Here is a 26,969-nt window from a genome sequence, read left to right as displayed (position 1 = left end):
AATTAGGATATGATTAGGTTTAGAATTTTAGAATAAAGTCTTAAATAGGATTTAATAGATTTTAGAATTAATTAGCAATATTAAATTTAGGCTTGATTTAGGGAATTATATTTTAGAGTTAGTTGATCAGATTATTAGAATTAGATTTTTTTAGAAATAATAGTTTTAGAACTTTAGAGTTAATTAAAAAATATTAAAAAGAAATATTAGAAATAGTTTAGAAATACTAATCTAGTTTAGTTCTAATTGACTTTAAATAGAACTTACTTTTGTAAAATAGAAAATTAATTCAATATTACTTCCTAACTGTGAAATGACCATTCTACCCCTAGGCTTAAGAATAATTCAACCTTGCATGCTCCTCTAATTTTAGGACATGTTATCACTTGAGTAAATAAATTTCATGTGGAGTATCAGCTTCTGTCCTGGATTTTTTTTTTTTTTTTTTCCCTCTTTTGACCCTAGGCCTTGTCCTAGTGGTCTGTGCTCTCACATTTGAGTTTTGTTTCAGGTTAGAAGCACATGTGCTTAGGCTTGATGATGATTATCCAATGGGAATTGACTGTTTGTTTGTGCATGACTAATTTGAATTTGTTTTGTAGGGTTGACCTTTGAGTATGAGCTTATGGCTTGCACCTTCGTGCATTGTGATTATGTCTGATTGTACAACTTAACTATTGACTTTTGCTGTTTACTGTTGTTTGTCTGTGTACTGATCTGTTTGACTATTTCAGGTACCATTAGTTGCTTAGTTCTCTGAACTTGCTTTGCTTTGCTATTTAGCAACTTGCTTGAGGTATATTTTCTTTTTCTTCATGTAGTCTGGAGACCCGGCCTGTTATTTGGCCGGGCAAACTGTCTGAAGTCCTCCTTAAGAGGCCATGCTTGTGTGTGTTTAAAATTGTCCCAAGCAGGAAAAGTCCTTCAAGTAAGGCAATTGGTAGATCAAAGGGATAAGTAGCCTATCCCCTACTATTCAGTGAGTCTTCTCCTTGCTCCCATTACATGGTTGTAGCATTGAGATCAAAACCCAAGATCTATCGAGTCAATAATGTGGAAAGAGCTCCATCTTTCTGAGCTCCCACACTTTCTTATATGCTCTCCCTGATCAGGGATAGAAGCAATGAGGCACACCCCTCATCTCCTTTTCATCTGCTTCACCTTAGCCTCTCAATGGCAAGGTTAAGAGCGACCTTCACCCATTACAGTGGACTTTCATAGTCAAACCCTCTTGTGTGAGCCCCCATGTTTGGCTATAGAGTGTGCTGTTTGATTCTATTGACTGTTTGAATGCTTCATATGCACTTGCTTGCTTGTATGTTATGCATTTATCATCATCAATCGCCATTAATGCATGAGCATCTCTTTTCTCTGTTTGACATTATCACTGTGGTTTACCCATTGAGGACAATTGTAAGTCCCACAAGTTGGCATTTGCTCCTGTGATATGGAAGTGAGTATAAGCCCATCACATTGGCCACTCATCTTATCTTTGCTTGTTGTATTGTTTGTATGTGAGGATACAATTGTAAGTCCCACAAGTTGGCAGTTGTTCTCCTAGGATCATACTGTGCATGTCAGAGTAAGCCCATACAAGTTGGCATCTGACACCCCTGTTTTTGCTTTCTTTGTTTGTGTGTGAGGATGCAACTGTAAGACCCACAAGTTGGCATTTGCTTTCCTATGATCATGTGTGGAATTAACCTAAGTCCCACAAGCTGGCAGTTGACTTCCATATTTCATCCTTGTTTTCTTTTGAGGAGATTAGTGTAAGACCATTGAGTGGCTTCTGACATCCCATTCCATTTTTTAGGAGATTGGTATAAGACCAGTGATTGGCATCCGATATCCGTCTTTTTTTGCTTTGTTGGTTTATTATTAATTGGCCATTCCAAAGGACACCCTTGAATCATTTCTCATATGATCTCAAGAAGTGAACCTCCTGAGAAGTCTTACTTTCCATCCTCATTCATTCATTTCTCACTGTGTCCTAGAACCTTTTCACACTTTGATCTTAAACTTGACATAGACATTGTGCAAACTTCTTCATGTTTTTCAAACTGAAAACCTGGACCCCAAGTCCTTGACTTTTTCAAACTTCATTTCATAATACTTCTCTGAATCAATCCTAATCATACTTGACTTCATTTTCATAATCACAATCAATTAACTTCACTTACTCACTTGTTTTGGCCTTGTCCATTGTTTGTTTAAAATTGAATCCAACTCACTTTTAGAAATCTTTTGGCCGAACTACGGCAACTCTGATTCTCATGTCCAGATGAGATACGTAGGCACGAGACGCGATGTCTTGCCGAGTTTGACTAACAACTAACACTACTCCTTTCTCTCGCCCTCGTTGCGATCGAGACCTCCCCTTTCTCTTGCCCTAGTTGCAATCGAGACTTTGCCTTTTCCCGTGTCTAGGATAGGTTGGCCCGTGTGCCATTTAGCTAGAAACCTTAACTTAGGGTTGACTTTTGCATGACAACATCTAGGCTCGAGTCGTAGTCTCCCTAGAGTTGTGTCTCCCTCTGTTATCTGGTTAGGCTAGATCCTTGTCCCTGCGTAGGGGAACTACATCGCCCTGATCTTCACACCAGATGAAGTATGTAGGCAGGAGATTGAGCTGATCTCTCCGGGCGCCTTTTCTTTTCTTTTGTGTGTTTGTTTGACGGTTGTAGGCTGAGTCCCCGACTCCCTATTTATCTGTTGTGTTGTTTAGGTTCGGATGCTGATGTAAGTCCAGTGATTGGCATTCGGGCTCCACGTTTGCCTGTGTCTTGTTTGTTTGTGTGCGTGTCAGCCGAGCTACGAATGCTCTGATTCTTCTCTCGTCCGAGAAGATACGTATGCATAGGATGCGATATCCTGGCGAGCATGTGTCGTTTCCCCAGTCCGAACTACTTCGACTCTGATGTCTATGCCTGATAGACTAAGTAGGCCCAGGATGCGACATCCTGCCGAGTCAGTTTCAGTCAGTCTCTTTTGTCTCTTTCAGCCAGTGTGTGTGTGTTTGAGCAGCGTTTTAGCAACCAATTTTCCTTCCTTTTGTGCGTGGATCCCGTAGAGTACTACGGATGCGTAGGGTGCCTAACACCTTCCCTTCGCATAACCGACTCCCGAACCCATTCTTTTTGGTCGCGAGACCATGTTCTTTCCTAGGTTTACTTCGAGCGTTTCCTTTCCCTCTTTTGGGATAAATAACGCACGGTGGCGGCTCTGTTGTTTCTTTCTTTTCCCGCCGGTTTTTCGCGTGATGCGACAAAAGGGAAATCATCTTTCGGACTGGCTTTATTCAAATCTCAATAGTCAACACACATGCGGACTTTTCCATCTTTCTTGGCCACCCATTGCGAATACTCGGCGGTCACAAGGAAACCGACATCAATCTGCTTCTGCACTTCTTCTTTGATCTTCATTGCCATATCAGGATGCGTTCTCCTCAACTTCTGCTTGACTGACGGGCATTCTGGCTTAAACAACAATCTATGCTCCACAATCTCAGAATCCAAACCAGGCATGTCTTGATAGGAATAAGCAAACACATCTAAATACTCTCAAAGAAGATCAATCAACCCATTCTTAACATCTGGACACAGTCGAGACCCAATCTTGACTTCCTTCGCATCATCCTCGGACCCCAAGTTGACTAACTCAATCTGCTCTTTGAACGGATGAATGGTCTTTTCATCATGCTCAAGAAGACGAGATAATTCATCACTCACTTCTTCATCACTTTCATTCTCGGCCTCAAACACAGGAAATTCAAAATTTGGAGAAGGAGAAGGATCAATGTATTCAATGGGGTTAGAAACCAACCTGCATAATGATTTGATATTTTGATTTTAGAGAAGTGAATTTGTGACCAAATATTATGCAGATGGACAATTATATTGTTTATTTATGTTTTTTGTGATTACCATTTTCAGAATAAAGCAAAAAGTAAAAATAAAACATCATAGATGTGAATGAATAAAATTAATTTTATTAATGATCAATTTCAAAATGCCTAAACAATGTTCACTTCTCTCTTAGGCATAAGAGAAGGACTTTTTTTTAAAACTTATAAAAGCAATTACTTAGATCGATGCAAAATAACAGGAATATCAACAACAGTCCGATTGTTGCAAGCCTTTCCATGCGTCACAAAATTGGTGCAGTCTTCCTCTTCGTCATCCTCTAGCACAACAACTAAGTGTTGTTTATTGCCATGAATGAACCCTCCGCTACGAAAGCTAAGTTGCATATCCTCAGACCTTGCAGTTGACAATCCTTGCTGAAAACCCAGACTGGTTCTACCTTTGTTGTCGGAGACCTCTACCATGCGCCCCCACTGATCAACATTGCCTTCTTCAACAATCTTCCTTGCATCCTTTAATGAGGACATAGGTGCCCCAACTCTCTTTTCAACAGCAATAGATAAGGCTTGGAACGGAGTTCCAACGTCGTCATCAGCTTCAACATATGAGAAAGATGACAAGTGGCTAACCAACAACGCCTTTTCCCCGCCAACAATAATAAGCTTTCCATTCTTTACAAATTTGAGCTTTTGATGCAATGCGGAGGTAACAGCTCCCGCCTCATGGATCCATGACCTTCCCAACAGACAACTGTAGGGCGGGTGGATATCCATTACTTAAAAAGTAATCTGAAAATCACTCGGACCTATCTTTATTGGAAGGTCCACTTCACCAATAACTGTTTTGCATGAACCGTCAAAAGATTTGACGATTACACCGCTATACCTCATGGGCGCTCCTTGATATGATAGCTTTGACAAAGTTGACTTTGGAAGCACATTCAGTGATGACCCGGTGTCAACAAGCACATTATACAAAGTATCATCTTTGCAATTCATAGAGATATGCAAAGCCAAGTTATGATTTCTATCCTCCTCAGGGAGTTCTTCATCACAGAAACTGAGATTGTTGCAGAAAGTGATGTTAGCCACAATATGATCGAACTGATCCACCGTAACATTATGTTCCACAAATACTTGCTCAAGAAATTTTTGTAGTGCTTCTCTGTGCGCTTCTGAATTCATAAGCAGAGACAGTACTGAAATTCTTTAGGGGGTTTAGAGCAACTGCTCCACCACATTGAACTCTCTCTTTTTGATCATACGAAGTACTTCATCATCATCATTAGTCTTCAAATTGCTGGATTCACCAGACTGACCTTTTGAAGCACTAACCGGATCTACAGCAGACACTTCCACTTTCTTACTGACAGTTGATTCTTCTTTATCTTTTGAGAACACCGACCCAGACACACGATCACTTCGGGACACCTTGGTAACATCAACAATGCTCACTACAGAGCTGGTCGTAGGCAACGGGACCTCTTGACTATCCTTCATCATTATTGCATTTTACTGATACGGAATAGCTTTATCGGATGAATACGGGACTGGACCCGCTAACCGTATGACCAACGGCGATACCAATCTATTGCTGACGCTGTTACTGTTGTCATATTGAATCACCACTCCCTCGGGATTCTTGAAAACGGGCACTCTGACATTCACATCATCATCTACATAACGGGATTGAACAATTTGAATCATGCCTTCATCCATCTACTGTTGGATGTCCCTTTTCACCACCTCACAACCTCTCGGGTTGACACTGCAGATAGCCAACCATCATGGTCGTGCTCACAATCACTCACCATACAAATGTCCTTATGCATTACCACTAAGGATCTCCGAATAAAATTAACATCAAACACTTTAAACTCCCTAGAACAACCGTCCACCATATTAACAGAAGAATTCCCATGAGCGGGCAATGGATTTTCTTTCACATTGGATGCACGGTCCTCGAAGGACACTATTCCACTCTTTATCAGCTTCTGAACCTCATACTTGAGCGGATAACAATTCTCAATGTCATGTCCAGGTGCTTCTTGGTGAAAAGCACAATGGAGTTCAGGCTTGTACCACCATGGAAGTGGTTCTGAAATTTGTGGAGGGTTTCTTGGTTGGAGTAGGTTCTTGAGAACCAAAGATCGGTATAGTTCTGCGTACGTCAAAGGAATCGGATCAAAAGAGACCTTCTTCTCTCGAAATTTTGCTGATGATGATTGACGGTATTGTTGTAGTTGTAAGTGTTTGTTCGTTGATGTGGTTGTTGTTGTTGTTGAATTGGTGTTGCTTGATTATTCGAGAATACAGGAATTACTGAAGATACTTGATGATGGTGTTGACGGGATGGTTGATTCTTTCTGATCTGAGGCCTCCTCTGCCTCCCATTAGAAATTGCATTAGCTTCGCTATCTTTCTTCTTCCCAAAATTGCTGCCATATCTCTTACTTGATGATGCTTCCTCCTTTGACAAACGTCCTTCTCAGACACCTTCCTCAAGCCTCATCCCCATATTTACCATTTTGGTAAAGTCACTGGGGGCACTGGCAGTCATATGTTCATAATAAAATGAACTCAGGGTCTTCAAAAAGATTTTTGTCATTTCCTTCTCCTCTAAAGAAGGAGTGATCTGAGCAGCCAATTCTCTCCACCTCTACGCATACTCTTTGAATGTCTCTTTATCCTTCTGAGACATAGATCTCATCCGGTCTCTGTCAGGCGCCATATCCATGTTGTACTTATATTATTTGACAAAAGCTTCTCCCAAGTCGTTGAAAGTGTGAATGCTTGCACTGTCCAACCCCATATACCAACGGAGCGCAACACCGTTCAAACTGTCTTGGAAGTAGTGTATCAACAATTGATCGTTGTCAGTTTGGGTAGACATCTTGCGGGCATACATCACAAGATGGCTGAGCGGACATGTGTTCCCATTGTATTTTTCAAAATCAGGCACTTTGAACTTCACTGAAATCTTCACATTCGACACCAGACATAACTCAGCAACACTCTTCCCAAACAAATCCTTACCTCCCAACGTCTTCAATTCCTTGCGCAGCTCAAGAAACTGATCTTTCATTTAGTCCATTTTCTCATAAACATCCGGACCCTCAGACGGCTCGGAATGATAAATGGTGTCCTCTGCACGAGGTAAGGTGTGCACAACGGGAGGTGGCACAGACATGACCGGGCTGGATGCTGGTATAGAAGCAAAAGTAGGCGCAAAGCCTTCAGGCATGAAGTTCGACAGCATTCCCCATGGGAATCCGGCAGGCATAACAGGCGCAAAGTGGGCGGGAGCAGCGGGCATGGTAGAGGTAGCCACCTCTGAAATAACAGTCCTCTGAGGAGGAGGAGTTGCGGGCGTTGGAGAAGATTGACTCTGAGCAGCCAACACTGACTCCATCATGGCAGTTAGTCGAGCGATCTCGTCCTTCAACTCTCTCTTCTTGCTCAAGATGTTCCATGATTCTCAGATGATTGGCGCGAGTGTTGTACCGATGAGTCAGCTTGGCTGAAGCACAAAAGAAACACCAATGATACATCTGGCGAAAGAGAAACCTGCTTATGCAAATGATGCATGAAATGCAATGCTTGTTTGTTTATTTTTTATTTTCAAGGAACTTACTATATCATTTACAAATATATATATATATATATATATATATATATATATATATATATATATATACTTAACAACAATTGCAACAATTTGATATGACCATAAAAATCTCTTTTCATTTATATAATTGGAAGGATTACATTGAGTACAACTTCAGAAACCAAAAATAAAAAAATACAAGAGAAAAGGAGACTAGTTATCCTAAGGATCCCTAACAACAATGTTAGAAGATCTGGCTGAAGGCGCGTTCCTTCGAATGCGTCGAATCTCGGTATCGAAAGAAGCCTTCATCTGAGTCTTCTCAAGGACAAACCGATCAACAATCTTCTTCCAAGCAACGGAAGGCTGAGGCATGCTAGAAGATGAAACCTCCAGCTCTCTCTGTCTCTCCGTTACTCGGTCTTCAAGTAGCTCAATAAGTGCATCTTTGTCCTTAGACTCCAACTGCAACTCTTCATGCTTCTTTCTCAAAGCACGAAAACGCTCTTCCCACATATCCTTCTCTTGCTTCATCTTGGCGAGTGCGTCTTCTAACTCCTCTACATCTTGGTTAGGGAGAGTTAATGGCTCAACCACAACCATAGATATAGGTCTCTCACAAGGATATGGCATCTTCAACTCCATAGCTCTCTTCCTCACCCAAAGAATATAAGCTTCCAAAGCTACACATTTGCGCGGACCAAGCTTGGATCTTCCTTTCCTATGCACATTATGCCAAGCATGCACAATCTTCTACTTCAAATGTTGGGGATCTTTACCCTCTTGATAGAAAAGACCTTCTAACAAAGTACTATTAGGTTTGTCTCTCAAAGGGAACCTAAGTTGTCGACGAGCCAAAGCAGGATTGTAGTTAATTCCTCCTTGTGTACCAATGAGAGGCACATTATAGAATTTACCACAACAATCAATAATCTCTAAACTGCTCAAAGACGGATCATACCAATCTATATCATCATTAGTGAGAGACATAAGTCTCTAAGACCACCGTAGACATTGTTTGTTCTCCATAAAAGTAGGTGTCTGAGGCAAGTGCGAAATAAACCACTTGTACAGAAGAGGGATGCAACAGACAATGGTTCCATCACCCTTAGAATTCCTTAAATGCAAAGAAAAATACATATCACCCAACAAAGTAGGCACATGATTCCCAATCAAGAAGATTCTAATGGCGTTAACATCAACAAAACCGTCAATGTTAGGGAACAAAGCTAATCCATAGATAAGCAACACAAAGATAGCTTCAAAAGAGTCCATACTACCGGCTTGAGCAAAGGCAGTAGCTTCCTTGATGGGGAAATCAGATGGCAACCCAAATAAACCTCCTTTCTTCACCCAATGAGCCTCTATCTCAGACTTCTTCAAGTGAAGAGCTTCAGCAATAAGATTAGATCGGGGAATCTCCTCCAATCCACTAAAAGGCACCCTACTAGAAACAGGTATCCCCAAGAGATGGGCATACTCCTCCAATGTAGGCACAAGCTGATAATCTGGGAAAGTGAAGCAACGGTAGAGAGGATCATAGAACTACACTAATACACTCAGAAGTCCTTCAACCATATCAGTAGACAAGACAGACAATAGCTTCCCATGACGTTGTTTGAAGTCCAAGGGATCTAATACAAAATATGCTAGCTTCCTTAACTCTTTCAAGTCGGGACATCTGAAATTGTACTTCTTAGTGTTCCTTCGTCCACAATCCATGGTCTGAAAATATTTGCAAATAATACCTCAGTTCCTTGAAATTTTCATGTGATGAATGTTATGATGCGCATGAATGCATGGATGCAACAATCACAAATAAGGGATCACACATAAGGCAAACAAATAAAGGTCAAGGAATGAATCAAGTCATTGTCAAGATCAATCATCCATTTTGGTGGATTATGGTTTTCACCTTATCAACACCCAAGTTCCATTGATATTGACAAGACTTGATTGGATCAACCAAGAATCAAGGGTTTGTTGTAAGTCACGAGCATGGAGTCTGGGTAAGAACCATCCCAAAGGAGTGAACTAAGGATAAAAGCCTGTAGATCATGTTCTAAAAAGTTCCCAGAGTCTTAATTCCATCTATCGGATATTACATGTTAAGATGACTGACTCATTGATCCATAATATTCTCAAGAGAAACTTGTTTGAGTGTAGTATCACGTAACAACTGTTATCAAGTCTACACTTGAACAATCTCCGCACTACGTCCTAAATAGGCCAAGACGGGGTAAATGTTCTACGATCCTCAGCTTCTCGGACCCAAATTAGAGATAGCAATGCCTAACGACAAATACTTGTGTGACATTTCCAAATCCAAAAGGGTCTCCACTGAGCAGATGGATCTCAAGCCAACTTGTTAAGGACTACTCCACACAAGTCGAACATGACTATACCATCCTCCTATCTTAATTGCACTCAAGTTCGGGTTAGAACTTATCTCATCACTTAGAGATCACCAAGCACAACAAGCATATTATATCATATAAACAAATATACATACATCAAATATATACAATTATATACACCCAAATAAGTAGGCTAAACCCACTAGAGACTACTCCCCAGCAGAGTTGCCACTTAATTTCTGTAGCGGTAAATTCATGATCATCAAGCTATGGATAAGTTAGACATCAATAAAACCAAAGTCGCCATCGCGCTTTTATTGTTTCCAAGGGAAAAAAGAAAAGTACGAACAAAACCCAAAATAAGAAGTTTTCAAATCAAAACTAATAAAATGTCAGAGATTACAGGTAAGGGGGTTGGTTATACAGAGGGAAGGTGTTAGCACCCAAAGTGTCCTAGGTACTCCTAGGGAGCCCTTTTTGTGTGCATATGTATTTTGTACAAAGTGATGTTTACAAACAAATAGAATGGAGGGATGAGAAAAGAATTCATTAATTATATTTTTATGTGTTTGACAAGACATTCAGACTTGTGCCTACGTACCAACATAAAAATGAGGGATTAAAACCTCGTAGTTCGTGGTATAAATTTCAAAGTGGATGCATTGTTTTTAACAAAAATTAAATTTGAAAGGCATAAAGGCCTAAAAATGGTTTGAATGAGTTAGTTCTTTTTGGCTTTTTGAAAGTTTAGGTCAAGTATAATTAAGTCTATTTACAAGTTTGATTAAGAAACGAAGTTTGAAAATGCAATGACATAAGGCCAAAGTTTCTAGTTTGCAAAGTGGTCAAAGTTTAGAATAAAACTAGTTTAAGCGAAGAAGAATTTTTAAAAGGAGGGAGAGATTTTGAAATTAAAGAAGTGGGGAGGAGATGAAGATACTAATCCTATGCACAAAATTAAAAGTTAAGAGTTGAAAAGATCTGACCAATGGGTAGCAATTCAATAGACAAGAATGTCATATAGAAACCCAAATTCCCTTGAACATTTAGAATCAAGCAACGCACAATGCATATTATATTAATCTTGAAGAGAAATGCATCAAATAAAGATAGCCACATCCAAGCTTAGCCAATCCATGATCTTCTTCAAATTAGCCCATGTAGCAGATGAATTCCACAAGTCACAGGTTCAAAATAACAACTTCATAATGATCATGTTGCAAATGAACTCAAAGGGATCTTCAAAGATGTATCCGATGAAGTTTCAAATTACAAGCACTTGGTTTCACAAAAGTTGGCATTGGCCAAGTCCTTTAGCATAGGAATGTTGCCTAAATTCTAAGTCCAATTGTCCAAGATCAAGCCAACAGTCCATACAAACATTTTTTTTAGGGTTTTTGTTGTTATTATGTACATTAATGGTCAAAGACCACACAAACAAACAAAATATACACAAGCAAGATATATCACACCATATGGTCCAAATGGACAAAGTGAAAATGACACTAACACAAACAATTAGAATGGTATGAATAATGGCAAATGAATATAGACTTGAAATTAAATGGCATTAAAGTAAATGACTTGAAATTAAATATTAGTTGTTAATGAGTTAGAAGTTAATATTGTTTTGCTTTTGCTTTTTTTTTTTTAAATCATTCTTTGGAGAATACTCAACCCACTTATCACAAGCATGGATCCTTGAGCCAAGACATCTTCCAAAGGAAGGAAAAAAGGCCAGGTTTTCACACAATACCATGAAAGAGGGGAGACTTACAATCTCACTAACTAGAATGATATGTCTTTTGTGTCAAAAATTTAGCGCTATGTTAAGCAATCGTAAATGGACTTATGTAGAAGTCATAACTATTTGAGGTCGGGCAATAGAATTTTGGTGTTAATGCATGTTAGAGACATAGTATAATGGACTATGCTCATGAAACATACCACACACAAAAAGAATATGCAAAAGAGGTGGCCTAATCTCATCCATACTTATGTTGATTTTGCAATCAACTAGCCTTAGGATTTTGAGTTGTCATAGGCCAAATGAAATGAATGCATAAAGAAGGGGAATTAGATTGAAGAGGGAGGGGAATGGATCATAACCCAAATTGATCAAATGAGGACTTTTACCAAGTTAATATCATTCATTCATTCTGGGAGATGGAATGCACATTCCATCAATCCCCTAAATCCAATGATATTAACCTAGCAAAGTCAAATCAACCTTAACCAAGGCCCAACAACACAAGTCAAACTTACACAAACCATCACAAGAGGTCAACACAATTATTTGACATTTATTCAATTTAAAAATACTAAAATAATGCATTTAAATTAAATATGATTTGTCAAATTCCAAAAATCTCATCAAAACACCAAAGAAATGGCCATGAGATCTATCATAGGTCAAACAAAGTCAAAAGACCTTGGAGAAAAAAATTCAGAATTTTTAAAGACTTTAAAGTATTTTTAAACAATTAAAAATAATCACAAAATCAATTAAATCATGAAAAATATTAATAATGACGCAAAAAATAATTTTAATTCAAAATATGAAAGAGGAATTTATTTAAATTTTTTGGGTGAAACTCTCATATTTTTTGGATCAATATTAAAATTAATATGAATTAATGAAAATCAAATGAATTAAAACAAAAATAAAAAAAAATAAAAAAACGTGAGCCACTTGATCTCCCTCATTAATTGAGGTGGCTGATAAAGTGGATGGAAACACGCGTTCCATGGTGGAACTTAATCAGCGCGCCACACACGTGGTAATCAAAACCAACGCCTAAGATTAAAACATTTCAAATGGATCATGTGGTCTAGAGATGTGCCAACGCACCGCCGGAGCCAGAGCTCCGGTCTTCTTCTCCGGTGGACCTCACCGGACTGGTCCACCCTCAACCATCACCAAAATAAAAAAGGAGGACATGATCTGAAAGAAAAAATGGCGTAGAGCACGAATCTGACCTCAATTTCAACTAACTTCAAATATATAAAAAGATATGAGGAGTTGAATTTTGAGGTGTGACAACTGAGTTGCTTCGATTTGACTTCAAAGCAACTCAATCTTCTTGCCTACATTGGTAGGACTTCGGACAACTAAAGATCCAAGAGAATTGATGAGAATTAAGTGAGAATCGAAGAGATGAAGTTTTCTGAAATTTACCTTCAATATTGTGAAGAGATGGATCTTGCTTGCTTCAACCTTGATCTGATCACACTTGAGAAGCTTGCATGAGAGGTTTGGCAATGGTACAAAGCTTTGGATCCTGGAGTTTCTGAATCTCCAAACAGTGAGATTCAAACTCAATTTTCAAGTTGAAAATTATCAGGTTTTCCTTTGAATGGTGAGGGTTTCAATTGGGGGAAAAATATGGCGCGCAAGGTGTGTTTGATATAAGCTCCAAGGGCCTGTATTTATAGCAATTGGGACTGATATTTGCACACTTAAAAAATTGCTAAATTTGGACATTTCATGCACAAGCTTGCATGGGCGTGTACAGGCCCATGAATCAATCCAATTTGATCCACTTGCAACTACTCTGAAGTTCAAATGAGGCTTGGATGTCAAGGCAATGTGAAATGGGATTTTTGGCATTTGATTTCTTCCAATCATGCAGACCTGTTAAATCCATACGCATCCCTATCAAACTTTATCCAAAATGCATGAAATTAGGTTATTTGGAAAGCTTAGATCAAGGGGAACAACTTTGATGTTGGACACTTTTCATTTGGAACTTGAATCATGGTGAATTTTGAGGTGGAAGTTTGGCAATTTCAACATGTTGAAATTTTTTCTAAGTGTCAAGCCATATATCTCAATATTCCACATTTCTTAACTTTTTATGTGAGCTTCAAATGAGAAAAGTGTCTTCATTAAAGTTGTAGATCTTTCAAATACCTTAAAAATGGTCACCAATTGCATGTCATTTGGATTTATAATGATAGAGTTATGCATTTTTGAAGTTGAGGAAAATCACTTGTTCAATGGTATAGGTAAAAAATGACCTATAATGTATCCTGATATCACATGCTCATAAAAGTTGAATTAGCTCTCACTTCCAACATAAAAGTTGAAGTAGACATCTTGAATTTGATTTTACAACTTGGAAATATTTCATCTCATAAAATTTAGCAAGTTATGACCTTGGGAAGTTAACTTTCAAATTAGGGTTTAGACAAAATGACCTATAATATTTCAACATAGAAAATGATTTTCCAAGTAAAAATAGCTCTAAGTATCAACATTAAAGTTGTTTGGACTGTCATTAAGAGTAACTTTACTCTTGGAATCATTTTCATATGGTGAAAAATGTAGGAGATAGGTTCTAGGGAGATCCGGTTTTGATCAGATGAATTCATCTGGCCAACCACCACCAACCAACTTGCTAACCTCCAATTCTCTTGGCTTTCTAGGCTCATGGTAGATCATATATGCATAAGATGATGAATTTTAAAGTATACCTTTAGAAATTTGATCAATTGGTGAGATAGCTTGTTGGAGAAGTTACTCAAGATACCTAGTCAAACTAGGGTTTCCAAGGCAAATCACCTCCAAACTCTTAAAGAAAACTTGATCAATATAACATGTAGAGATCATTGGGACTCATATATGATGCTTTGAAACATTTGTGGGTCAATCCATGGTTGTGCTTTTAGTCATGAGGGTCTCAAACCCTTGATATGGACTTGATAGATCAATGAGGATCATGCCCTACCTACAAAAAGTTAGGCAAATGAAAAGACATTTTTTTGGTATTTTGGTTAGTAAAATGATAATATACAAGTAGGATACAATCACATGGTGTTTGGTGATCTCTCCCAAAACAAACTCAATGAGAGAGGGGTAAGGAGGATGCCAAGGTATGATCTCAATGCTAATGCATATGATGAAATTGCATGATGGATCTTAGGGTAAAAATTGGGGTCTTACACTTCTTCGTCTCCAACTATCACTTTCACTCAAATATGATTTTTCCTCTACCTCATTACTAACAATTTCTCAACCAGCTATCATGTCAATCCTTAGGAAACTATGCAAAACTTTCCCATATTATTAAATTGGTGGCATGATAAATAAAGCGGAAGTTTGCTAAAATAAAAAGTGAATCTATAATTTGATTAATTTCTCCTCACAAAATGTTTACAATCCAACTACATTAAAATATTTATTGAAGTTTTATTCTCATGTGTTATAAATAAAAGACACATATTTATAATTAATATAACAAAAAAGACAAATGGTTATGAATTAAAATCTCCTTAAAGTTCTCTAAACACATTGGTTATTTGCTATTTATTTTTCGACGAGCTACTTACTTTCATAACGGTAGCAATTCAATCTATAAATATTTTTTTACAAAATTCCTAATTTTCACTCTCTTTATTGGATGCCTAAGACACATTAGTTCTTGTTATTACAAAATCAAAACAAAGATTGTTTTTATAGCCAATTTAAATGAATAAATCAATGATCACTGTTTTCTCTCTTTCCTTAACTTTCTTAAAACCTTATTTTAATTTATTTACTAGTTATTTCATTGTTTTCTTCTTAATTTTCTCTATTGACCAACAATCTCTCATTTAAAGATTGATTTTAATAGAACTTCACACTTTGATCATATGACAGTTTTTCTCAGTCAATTATTCTAGCAGGTCAACTGAAGTTGAACACGTCTTCAGTTTGCCAATGGTCACCACCTTTGTTAAATTGTCTGAGGGTTTTTGCTTCCTGCAATCTTCCTCAATGTTATCACTTAATCTTCAAGCAAGAACATGATGAAGTGATAACGTATATCAATGTGTTTTCTCTTAGAGTGAAATGTTGAATTCTTTGATAGATACACTGCACTTTGACTGTCACTGTGCAAAAAGAACTCTTCTTCAGGATGAATCCCAACTCTGTTAACAGTCCTTGAAGTCATATGAACTCCTTATTGGCTTATGTTAATTCTACATACTCAGCTTCTGTAGTGCATAAAGCAACAATCTTTTGTATTGATAACTATAGTTCCAACAGTAAAAATATAATCAACAATACTTCTTCGATGATCAATTTCACCTCCAAAGTTCGCATCTACGTAGCCTTGTACTTTTAACTCTGCTTTTCCAAAGTAGAGACACTTCTCTGTGATTCCTCGTAGATACTTCAAAATCCAATTGACTACTTCCCAAAGATCTTTTCATGGATTTTCCATAAATCTACTTACAACTCTCACTCCATGGCCAATATCTGGCATAGTACAAACCATTGTGTACATCAAACTTCATATGGCTTAAGCATATGGAATCTTAGCCATGAATTCTCTCTCTTCCTCCGTTTAAGGGGACTAGTCTTTGGATAGACAAAAATGTCTTTCAATGGTGTGCTAAACGACTTGGCCTTTCCCATGTTGAATCTTTGCAAAACACGGTTGATGTACTCTGCCTGAGATAACTTTAAGATTCATCTTTGCTTATCTCTCATGATTTTCATTCCAAGAATCTTCTTTGCTGGACCCAAATCCTTCATGTCAAACTCTTTTAACAATTTCACCTTCAAGTTTCTAATTTCATCCATATTTGGACCTACTACTAACATATCATCGACATAAAATAGCCAAATGATATAACTAGACAAATATCTCTTGAAGAAACAATAGTGGTCAACATTGCACATTTGGAAAACCTTCCTTATGCATGAAGCTTTCATACTTCATATACCATTGTCTTGGAGCTTGTTTCAAACCATACAAGATCTTCTTTAATTTGCACACCATATTTTGTTTCCATTCCTCTGAGAAACCTTCAGACTGGTGCATCTAGATCCCCTCATCTAAGTCTTCATGAAGAAAGATAGTCTTCACGTCTAATTGCTCAAGTATAACTTTGTGCTAGTTACAATACTTAAGACATACATAATAGTATTGAGCTTCACAACTGGAGAAAATATTTCATTGTAGTTAATTTCTTCTTTTTGTTGAAATCCTTTGACAACTAGTCGGACCTTGTATCTCTTGGAGCCATCATGGTCCTCCTTTAACCGATACACCCATTTGTTGTGAAGTGCATTTTCAGTTTCCATGTCTTGTTAGAGATCAAAAAATTCATCTCATCTTTCATAGGAAGCTCCCACTTGCTGAAATTTGTGATATGACATGCTTCTGCATAATCTTTTGGCTCCCCTTCATTACTCAACAACATGTAGTCCATGTATCTCCCATTAGTCACATGAGTCAGAGAAGACCTTCTCAATACAGGAGTTAGAGTATGAGTCTCTGATGCGTCAGACTATTGCTCACTACCTTGTTCATTTGATTCCTCTGATTGAGGATTCTCAACTATAAGACTTTTTGGAACATCGTCCATCTCTACTTAAACTGACCCACTCGGTTCTAAGTTGGCGGTGCATGTATAATGCACGTCAATGTACATTTATCTTTCATTAAAGATCACATCTCTACTACAAATCATCTTTTTCTTATTGTCATCCCATATGTGGTATTCAAACTCATCCTCGCCATAACCAACAAAACTGCACTTCTTTGATTTCAAATCAAGCTTATTCTTGCCTTGATCACTTATGTGCATTAGTGACTCATACTCCAACCCATGTATTGAGAAGGTCTTCTCGGCCTCACATACCTAATAGAAGATACATGGACTACTGTTGTTGACTGATGGAGGTGAGCGTGAAGACTATGTAGAAGCATGTCCGAGCACAAATTCTAGTAAGTGGAAGCTTGCAATAAAAGATGAGATGACATCTTTAATCTTCAAACAAACATGGGAACTAGCTAAGTTACTTAGTGGAAAGAAGGCACTTCGTAACAAATGGGTGTATCGAGTAAAGGAGGACCATAATGGCTCAAAGCGATATAAGTTCTGACTAGTGGTAAAAAGGATTCAAGAAAAATGAAGGAATTGATTACACTGAAATTTTTGCTCCAATTGAGAAGTATAATACTATCAGGTCTGTGTTAAGTATTATTGCTAGAGAAGATCTCTATCTTGAGCAATTCGACGTGAAGATTGCATTTTTTAATGGAGATTTAGATGAGGAGATATACATGCATCAAGACTAAGGTATTCCGAAAAACGAAAAGAGAATATGGTATGCATACTAAAAAAGAGATTGTATGGATTAAAACAAGCTCCAAGACAATGGTATTTGGATTTTTAAAGCTTCATGCACAAGGAAGGTTTCAAGAAGTGAAATGCCAACCATTGTTATTTTTTCAAGAGATACATGTCCAGTTATATCATGTTGTTACTTTGATGATATGTTGGTAGCAACGCAGATATGGACGAGATCAGAAACTTGAAGATGCAGTTACCAAAGGAGTTTGACATGAAAGATTTGGATCCATCAAAGAAGATTCTTGGAATGAAAATCACGAGAGATAAGCAAAGAGGAATTTTGTAGTTATGTCAGGCAGAGTACATCAATCGTGTTTTGCAAAGATTCAACATGGGAAAGGCCAATCCGGTTAGCACATTGTTGGCAAGTTATTTTTGCCTATTTGAGGACCAGTCCCCCTAAGACGGATGAATATAGAGAATTCATGGCTAAGATTCCATATCCTTCAGCCATAGAAAGTTTGATGTACACAATGGTTTGTACTAGGTCAGACATTAGCCATGTAGTTTGAGTTCTAAGTAGGTTTATGGAAAATCCTCGAAAAGCTCATTGGAAAGTAGTTAAGTAGATTTTGAGGTATGTACGAGGCATTGCTCAGAAATATTTGTACTTTAGAAAATGAGAAATAAAGATATCTTCGTTGATGCAAACTTTGCTTGCGAAGTTGATCACCGAAGAAGTGTGAATGATTATATATTTATTGTTGGTACTAAAGTAGTTAGTTGGATATCGCAGTTACAAAAGATTGTTGCTTTATCCACTATTGAGGCTGAGTATGCAACAATCACAAAAGCTAGCAAAGGATTGATATGGCTTCAAAGATTGTTAACAGAGTTTGGTATATTGATAGTCAAATTCAATACATATGATAAAAAAATTAGCATTTCATTCAAGAACAAAACACATTGGTCTTTGTTATCATTTTATCACATCTCCACTTGAGGATGTGGTGCTAACATTAAGCAAGATTCAAGAAAGTGACAACCCAACTAACATGTTAACAAATGTAGTAAGTATCGACAAGTTGAAATTGTGCTCAACTTCAGTTAACTTACTAAAATACAGTTTTTGAGAATGACTATTGTATGGTAGATGTGTGAAGACAAAATGGGAGATTGTTTGTCAATAAGAAAGAGTGAAAGAAGGAAAGACAACAAAAATAAATAGTGAATAACCAATGTGTTTTGAGAAATTTAAGGAGATTTTAATTCATAATGATTTATCTTTCTTGTTTTATTGGCTATAAAAGTCGTGTGTTTTATTTGTAATACATCAGAACAAAATTCAAACAAATATTTTAGTGTAATTGAATTGTAAGTTTTTTGAGAGAAAATATTAATCAATATATAGATTTCACTCTTTATTTGATAGTATAAAGAAATTTTGTCGTAATTTCCTAAAAATATATGAAAAGACTAATTTCTTAAATTGAAAAGAAATACAATTGACAATAAAATTCTCTTTCAAAAAATTTAACACTATATTATATATTATACACATGGTTAAATTTGAACTCAAAACTTTTGATTAATATAGAATAGATCTTTTAGAATCTCATTTTTTACCATCATCTTTTTTTTACTCAAAATGTTATTGTTCATACCATTTTAATTAATATAAATTCTATTCTCCTGCAAAAAATTTGTTTAATAATTTTAATTAGAAAGTGTTAGTCAATTTAATTATTTCAGCAAAATATATTCCCAAAAATATCCATAAAAATCAACATACTGTATTAAATATTCCCATACATAAACACAAAATCTTTAAAACCATTGTTCTAAGTTGAATATAATAATTAAACTTACAGATGAAAATGCTGATTCACTCCCAAAATTTGTAAATAGAAAAGTTCAAATAAAGTTTTCAATAATAATAATAATAAAACGTTTCAAATTGTATTGCAATTATTACCGGAAAGATTAGAGACATTAATCATAGATTAAGCCCATGAATTATCAAAAGCAGCCGAAGTAATCGCTTGCGCAAATTCCTGAAAACTGATCGTCCCATCTCCATCCATATCCGCTTCCTTTATCATCCCCGTCAACTCCTCCGCCGTCAACGCGTGTCCCAATTTCGCCATCGAATGAGCCAATTCCGCCGCCGTTATAAATCCATTTCCATCCCGATCAAACATCCTGAACAGCTGTCGAAGTTGCTCCTCCGTATACGGAGACTTCGCCGGCAACAACTCCGGCGCCACCAAAGCAACGAACTCCGAGAATTCAATCAGTCCGTTGTTGTTCGTGTCTGCTCTCTGGATGAATCCTTCCAATTGTTCAGCGCTTGGCTTTAATCCAAGCGATCGGAGAAGCGAGTTTAGTTCCAGTTGCGTTAGGGTTCCGTCGTTGTTTCGGTCGAATGATCGGAAAATTTCTCGGAGTTCTGCGATTTGTTCGTCGTCCAAATTCACTTGGTTTTTCTTTTTATTCATTTTTCTCTTAAAAGGCTTCGAAACGGTGTCGTTTTTTCAGTTAATGTAATAGAGAGTGTTGTGTTGTTTGAAATGAAGAAAAGAAAGAAGGGTTGTTGTTTGTGTGAGTATGGGAATTGTTCCGAGTTTCAAGTGTTTAACTCAAATATAGGATCTACTTTGAATTGTGCAAAGAATGATTCAGAGATTTAATTTTTTTTTCTTATTTTTATTTAAGCACAAATGATAAAAAATAATTGAGGATTTTCTGAGTCAAACTTATTATGAAAAATATATGTGTTTGGTTGATGCATTCATGTCACCACAAAATTGTCTATGGAATCTTATCTTCTTTTTGACTTTGAATGTTATATCACTCTCTCAAATTTAGCATTAATTTTAAAATAGGCTAAATATATTTTAAATGTTAACTATAAAAAAAAATTAAATTAAGTTTCTCAAAAAAAGTTTTTTATTTGTATTTTATAAAGTCTACTTTGAAAACTAAAAGTATTAGTATTTATAGAATGTTTTCACAATATAGACTACTATTACAAAATACATTATCCATGACTAAATTTTCAATAAAATATTTAGTAGAGATTAAACTTAAAATTATTATTTTTTAGAAATTTATATACATGTAACTTCTGTTAATTATTTTTAAAAGCACAAAAATATCTTTAAAAAAATTAAATTAATATGAAATAGATATAAACCCTTTATTCTCTCTTTTAAAGATATTATAAATAAATGACAGATTCTATTTTGTTTTCTTGCCTTCTAAATTAATCAATAACAAATTTACTCAGTTCTTAAGTATAATATACTTTTTTTGGTCTAAACTTTACATTTTTATTTAAATGAACAAATAGATTGTCATTAATTTAAAGCCACATATATATAGTTACTATCCCTTTTAGTTTTTAGTACCGTTTTAATTATATTTCAATTGTAACTATTTATTTATTGTATGAGAAATTTCCTTTACCATGTTTATTACACCTTAGGGACCACAATTTAATAATCCTTTTTATTGTACAATAAATTTATGTTAAGAATATTTGTAGTACTCCATAAGGAAACTGCAGGCAAGTAAGCGGGAATTGCGTGACTAGTTCTCACGTTGTCCTTGCTGGGTCGTCACCGATACTATTTGTCAATCATTCTCTTTTCAATACTAATATTAATACCTACCCCTTCTTTTAGTCTCTAGTTATTGAATTCTTGAGAGAGCTTTTGCGGTTCAATCATTATATGGTTTGAGAAAAGCAATCAATACTTCTTTTTATTATTTTATTAGATAAATTTTAAAATCTTTTAGAAAACTACCATAGTTTTACCATACTCTCCATCATAAATACCTTATTATTATGTTTTTAAACATTTTTTTTAATAAATGCATAATATTACGGGACAAGAAATGAATGAAGGGCCTATTAAGCTTAATGCTGAATTATTATTATCAAATGAAAGGAGGTATGTCAATGGACCTATATAATCAATTGGGCCAGAGAAAAAAAAAATAGTAAACTACCTAATTCAACCCCAAAAGAAACTAAGAAATAGAATACATAATTAAAATAGCTACGAGTCTAATAGTCCTCCATAAGTTTAGGGATAATAATTTGAACACCAAACTTATAGTGAAGGGATGTTGGGACCATAAATAAATTTTTAAAGCTTACACACTTGATTTGGATAAGAAGGTGTGATACCTTTAGGTAAGGACGTGTCCACTTCCTCGTCTAAATCTCCGTGGAGAAATGCATTATGAACGTCAAGCTAATAAAAATGCATGGTTAATGAAGAAGTTAAGGCAAGAAGGAGTCTTACAGTGGTTAATGTAACACCCTTCTACCCAAACGACATATTTAAAGAATTTATCAGAGTACAACATGTAGAAGAGTTTACATTTCATTAAACTTAACACTCATCACTTTACAACATAAAAATATTTCATTTATTTTAATAAAACTTCGCAGCGGACAACAACACAATTAACGATTTATAAAAATGTTTCAACAAAACATATCAATAATTTAGTCTTCATACACAACTTAAATAATAATATAATCTCTATTGAATCCCATAACCCCGGTGTCACATGACCAGAGCATTGACTCGACTCTGTAGAATAACTCTACACTTATTCTTCACCTCAACAAAAGCTACTCCTCATTATCTGCACATTGCTCATCATAGATGAACATAAACACATGCAGAAGGGGTGAGAATTACATTATTAAACAATAATATAACGACAGAATATAATATGAATAATTTGCACATATGTCAACACGGATCATCACAATCATCATTATAATCCACAAACTCATGAATATCAACAAAACAACACATCAATTGCAATGCACACACCCATGCATGACTCAACACGACTCGGTATACCCATTTTGTGACCACTACAGGATCACTACTCCCAGATTCACCACCATAGAATCCGAGTTCCCCATAAGGAACCAAGCCTCTCAACAAGCCCGGAGTCAACAACATCATTGGAACTCAGTCCGTTCGTCACTAGGCATCGGCCTTTCATGAATGCATGCACATCAAACATGCATCATAATCAACATAGCAACAACAACATCATATAGTCATGTTATCATCTTCATTAATAGCATGACATACAACTCAACAAAACAACAACAACATTACAACGATATCACATCTGGGAGTTTAAAACGCGAAAGCTGTCCGTCAAACTGATATGGCGAACGCCGTTAGGCTAATGGTGAACGCCATTAGCGTTAAACGCTCCTATTCTGAAAACTGTCTATCAAACTGATATGGCGAACGCCGTTAGGCTAATGGTGAACGCCATTTAGCGTTAAACGCTCTTATTCTGAAAACTGTCTGTCAAACTGATATGGCGAACGCCGTTAGGCTAATGGTGAACGCCATTAGCGTTAAACGCTCTTATTCTGAAAACTGTCTGTCAAACTGATATGGCGAACGTCGTTAGGCTAATGGTGAACGCCATTTAGCGTTAAACGCTCTTATTCTGAAAAAAGGCCCAAATGGCGAGCGCCAAAGGCATAATGGCGAACGTCATTTGGCTGTTATGTGCATAAACAAGATTTTAAGCGCAGAAACAGTGGACGCGCGGCTTCTAAGCCTACAACCCAATATCAACATTTAACAATCATACATACACAACATACTTCGATTACAATGTATATAACGCCACCATACTCACAGATCGGACAATTTCCCTCAAAACCCCAAACTTTCTCAATCTCCCTAAATTCCCCAAATTTATCAACAACCCAATCCTATATCATGTAATTGCTCGCATATTATCGTTTAATAAGGTTCAGACCCCTTACCTCTTTGGATTGAAGGAAGCTCTGAGCAATCTTTGGTCTTTTCCTCTTCCTTCTCTTTCTCTTCAGCGCTTCTCCCTTTTCTGACTCTGAGGCAAAATACGTGAAAATGAAAACCTTCAGTTATCTCCTTTGGCCTCTTTTACCCAATTCCACTTTTACCCTTCCACTCTTCATATTCCAATTATATTATTTATTTAATTATTATTAAAATAAATAATATCTATAATAATAATAATAACAATAATAATCCAATAATTCAACTTTATTTAATTAAATTAATAAAATACTATTAACTCAATTAAATAATTCTCTTATTTTAATCGGGGTGTTACAACTCTCCCCCACTTTAGAAGTTTTCGTCCTCGAAAACATACCTCAAGCAAATAGAGCCGGATACGACTCCTTCATCTGATCTTCACGCTCCCAAGTCAAGCTCTCACCAGCTGGACCTCCCCAAACAACTTTCACTAGAGCAATTTTCTTACCTCTCAGGGTCTTCTCTTCTCGGTCATCTATCCGAATTGGCAACACCTCAACGGTCAAATTATCCCTCACCTGGATATCATCCAACTGAACAACATGCGACGGATCCGCAATATACTTTCTTAACTGAGATACATGAAACACGTCATGCAGATTAGAAAGCGACGGCGGTAAAGCTATCCGATACGCCACTTCCCCAACCCTCTTCAAAATCTGATACGGACCCACAAACCTCGAAGTAAGCTTTTTAGACTTTAAAGCTCTACCCACACCTGTCGTCGGAGTAACTCTCAAGAACACATGATCTCCCTCTTGGAACTCAAGTGCTTTTCTCCTCTTATCATGATAACTCTTCTGACGACTCTGAGAAATCTTCATCTTCTCCTGAATCATCTTAACCTTTTCAGTCGTCTGCTGCACAATCTCAGGTCCGAGTACAACACTCTCACCTGACTCATACCAACACAATGGAGTTCTACACCTCCTACCATACAATGCTTCATATGGAGCCATACCGATACTAGCATGAAAACTATTATTATAAGTAAACTCCACCAACGGCAAATAACTATCCCAAGAACCACTCTGCTCCAACACACAAGCTCTCAACAAATCCTCCAAGGATTGGATAGTTCTTTCAGTCTGACCGTCAGTCTGAGGATGATAAGCTGAACTCAACCTCAACTTAGTCCCCAACGCTTTCTGCAAACTTTCCCAAAATCTAGAAGTAAATCTGGGATCTCTATCAGACACAATACTGGATGGAATACCATGCAGCCTCACTATCTCCTCAATATACAACTCTGCCAACTTCTCTAAAGAGTGATTAATCTTCATCGGCAAGAAATGCGCCGACTTAGTCAATCGATCCACAATCACCCAAATAGAATCATTACCTTTCACCGTCCTCGGCAGTCCCGTCACAAAATCCATGGAAATGCTATCCCACTTCCATTCAGGAATCTTCAAAGGTTGCATCATACCTGTCGGTTTCTGATGTTCAATCTTTGACTTCTGACAAGTCAAACAGGCATACACAAACTTAGCAACATCTCTTTTCATACCCGCCCACCAAAACAACTTCTTCAAATCTTGATACATTTTAGTTGCACCTGGATGGATACTCAATCCACTCCTATGGCCCTCTTCAAGAATACTCTTTTTCAATTCAGACACCTCGGGAACACAAACTCTACCTTTAAATCGCAGGATACCATTCTCATCAATCTCAAAATTACCACCATTACCCTGGTTAACCATAGTAATATGATCAACTAGAGCGACATCAACTTGCTGACCATTCCGAATATCTTCCAGAATTCCACTAGTCAACTTCAGCATACCCAATTTTACACTATCAGCGGAAACTTCACAACCCAAACTCATATCACGGAACTGTTCAATTAACTCAAGCTCCCGAACCATCATCATAGACATATGTAGAGACTTTCTACTCAGCGCATCTGCAACTACATTAGCCTTACCGGGATGATAACTCAATTCGAAGTCAAAATCCTTCAGTAATTCTAACCACCTTCTCTGCCTCATATTTAACTCTTTCTGATCAAACAGATACTTCAGACTCTTGTGATCACTGAACACTTCGAATCTGGAACCATACAGATAATGCCTCCACATTTTCAACACAAATACAACAGCTGCAAGTTCTAGATCATGCGTAGGATAATTCCTCTCATGAACTTTCAACTGTCTAGAAGCATAAGCTACAACTTTACCATTCTGCATCAAAACACCACCAAGACCCATCAAAGAAGCATCACAATAAACAACGAAGGACTCACCAGGATTAGGCAAGATCAACACTGGAGCACTGGTCAACCGCCTCTTCAACTCAACAAAACTCGCTTCGCAAGCTGCATCCCACACATAGACTTGACCCTTCTTAGTCAACTGCGTCAACGGCAATGCCAACTTAGAGAAGCCTTCAATAAATCTGCGATAATAACCAGCTAACCCCAGAAAACTGCGTATCTCAGTAGCAGACTTCGGAGTCTCCCACTGTAACACAGCATCAACTTTAGCAGGATCAACAGAGATCCCACCACTCGAAATCACATGGCCAAGGAAACTCACTTCCTTCAACCAGAACTCACATTTAGATAACTTTGCATATAATTTCTTTTCTCTTAACACCTGCAAAACAATTCTCAGATGTCCTGCATGCTCTTCTTCCGTCTTAGAATATATCAATATATCATCTATGAACACCACAACAAAATCATCAAGGTACGGATGAAATATACGATTCATATATTCCATAAACACACCTGGAGCATTAGATACACCGAACGGCATCACAGTGTATTCATAATGACCATACCTCGTACGGAAAGCAGTCTTCGCAATATCATCTGACTTCACTCGGATCTGATGATAACCCGATCGCAAATCAATCTTACTGAACACATGAGCTCCAACCAACTGGTCCATCAAATCATCAATCCTCGGCAATGGATACCGATTCTTGATAGTCACCTTATTCAACTGCCGATAATCGACACACAACCTCATCGTACCTTCTTTCTTCTTCACTAACAATACTGGTGCACCCCAAGGAGAAACACTTGGACGCACAAACTTCTTCTCAAGCAATTCTTCAAGTTGCTTCTTCAGTTCAACTAATTCAGTTGCCGACATTCTATAAGGAGACATCGACACTGGACTCGTACCTGGTACTAAGTCAATGGCAAATTCGACTTCACGTTCTGGAGGTAAATCACTTACATCCTCCGGAAACACATCCTG

At 37.1% G+C, this 26,969-nt stretch overlaps 1 protein-coding gene across 1 annotated transcript; it reads right to left on the bottom strand.

Moving 5' to 3' along the window:
- Window positions 1-19,667: 19,667 nt before the first annotated feature.
- Window positions 19,668-20,654, bottom strand: LOC127075026 (probable calcium-binding protein CML18). Its single transcript, XM_051016464.1, has one exon. The coding sequence runs from the start codon at window positions 20,392-20,394 to the stop codon at window positions 19,900-19,902; it is 495 nt and encodes a 164-aa protein (XP_050872421.1). The 5' UTR covers window positions 20,395-20,654; the 3' UTR covers window positions 19,668-19,899.
- Window positions 20,655-26,969: the final 6,315 nt, after the last annotated feature.

This window comes from Lathyrus oleraceus, chromosome 4, assembly GCF_024323335.1.
Source record: "Lathyrus oleraceus cultivar Zhongwan6 chromosome 4, CAAS_Psat_ZW6_1.0, whole genome shotgun sequence".
NCBI lineage: Eukaryota > Viridiplantae > Streptophyta > Magnoliopsida > Fabales > Fabaceae > Lathyrus > Lathyrus oleraceus.
Note: the sequence above shows the minus strand (reverse complement) of the source record. Positions and strands in the feature narration are given on the sequence as shown.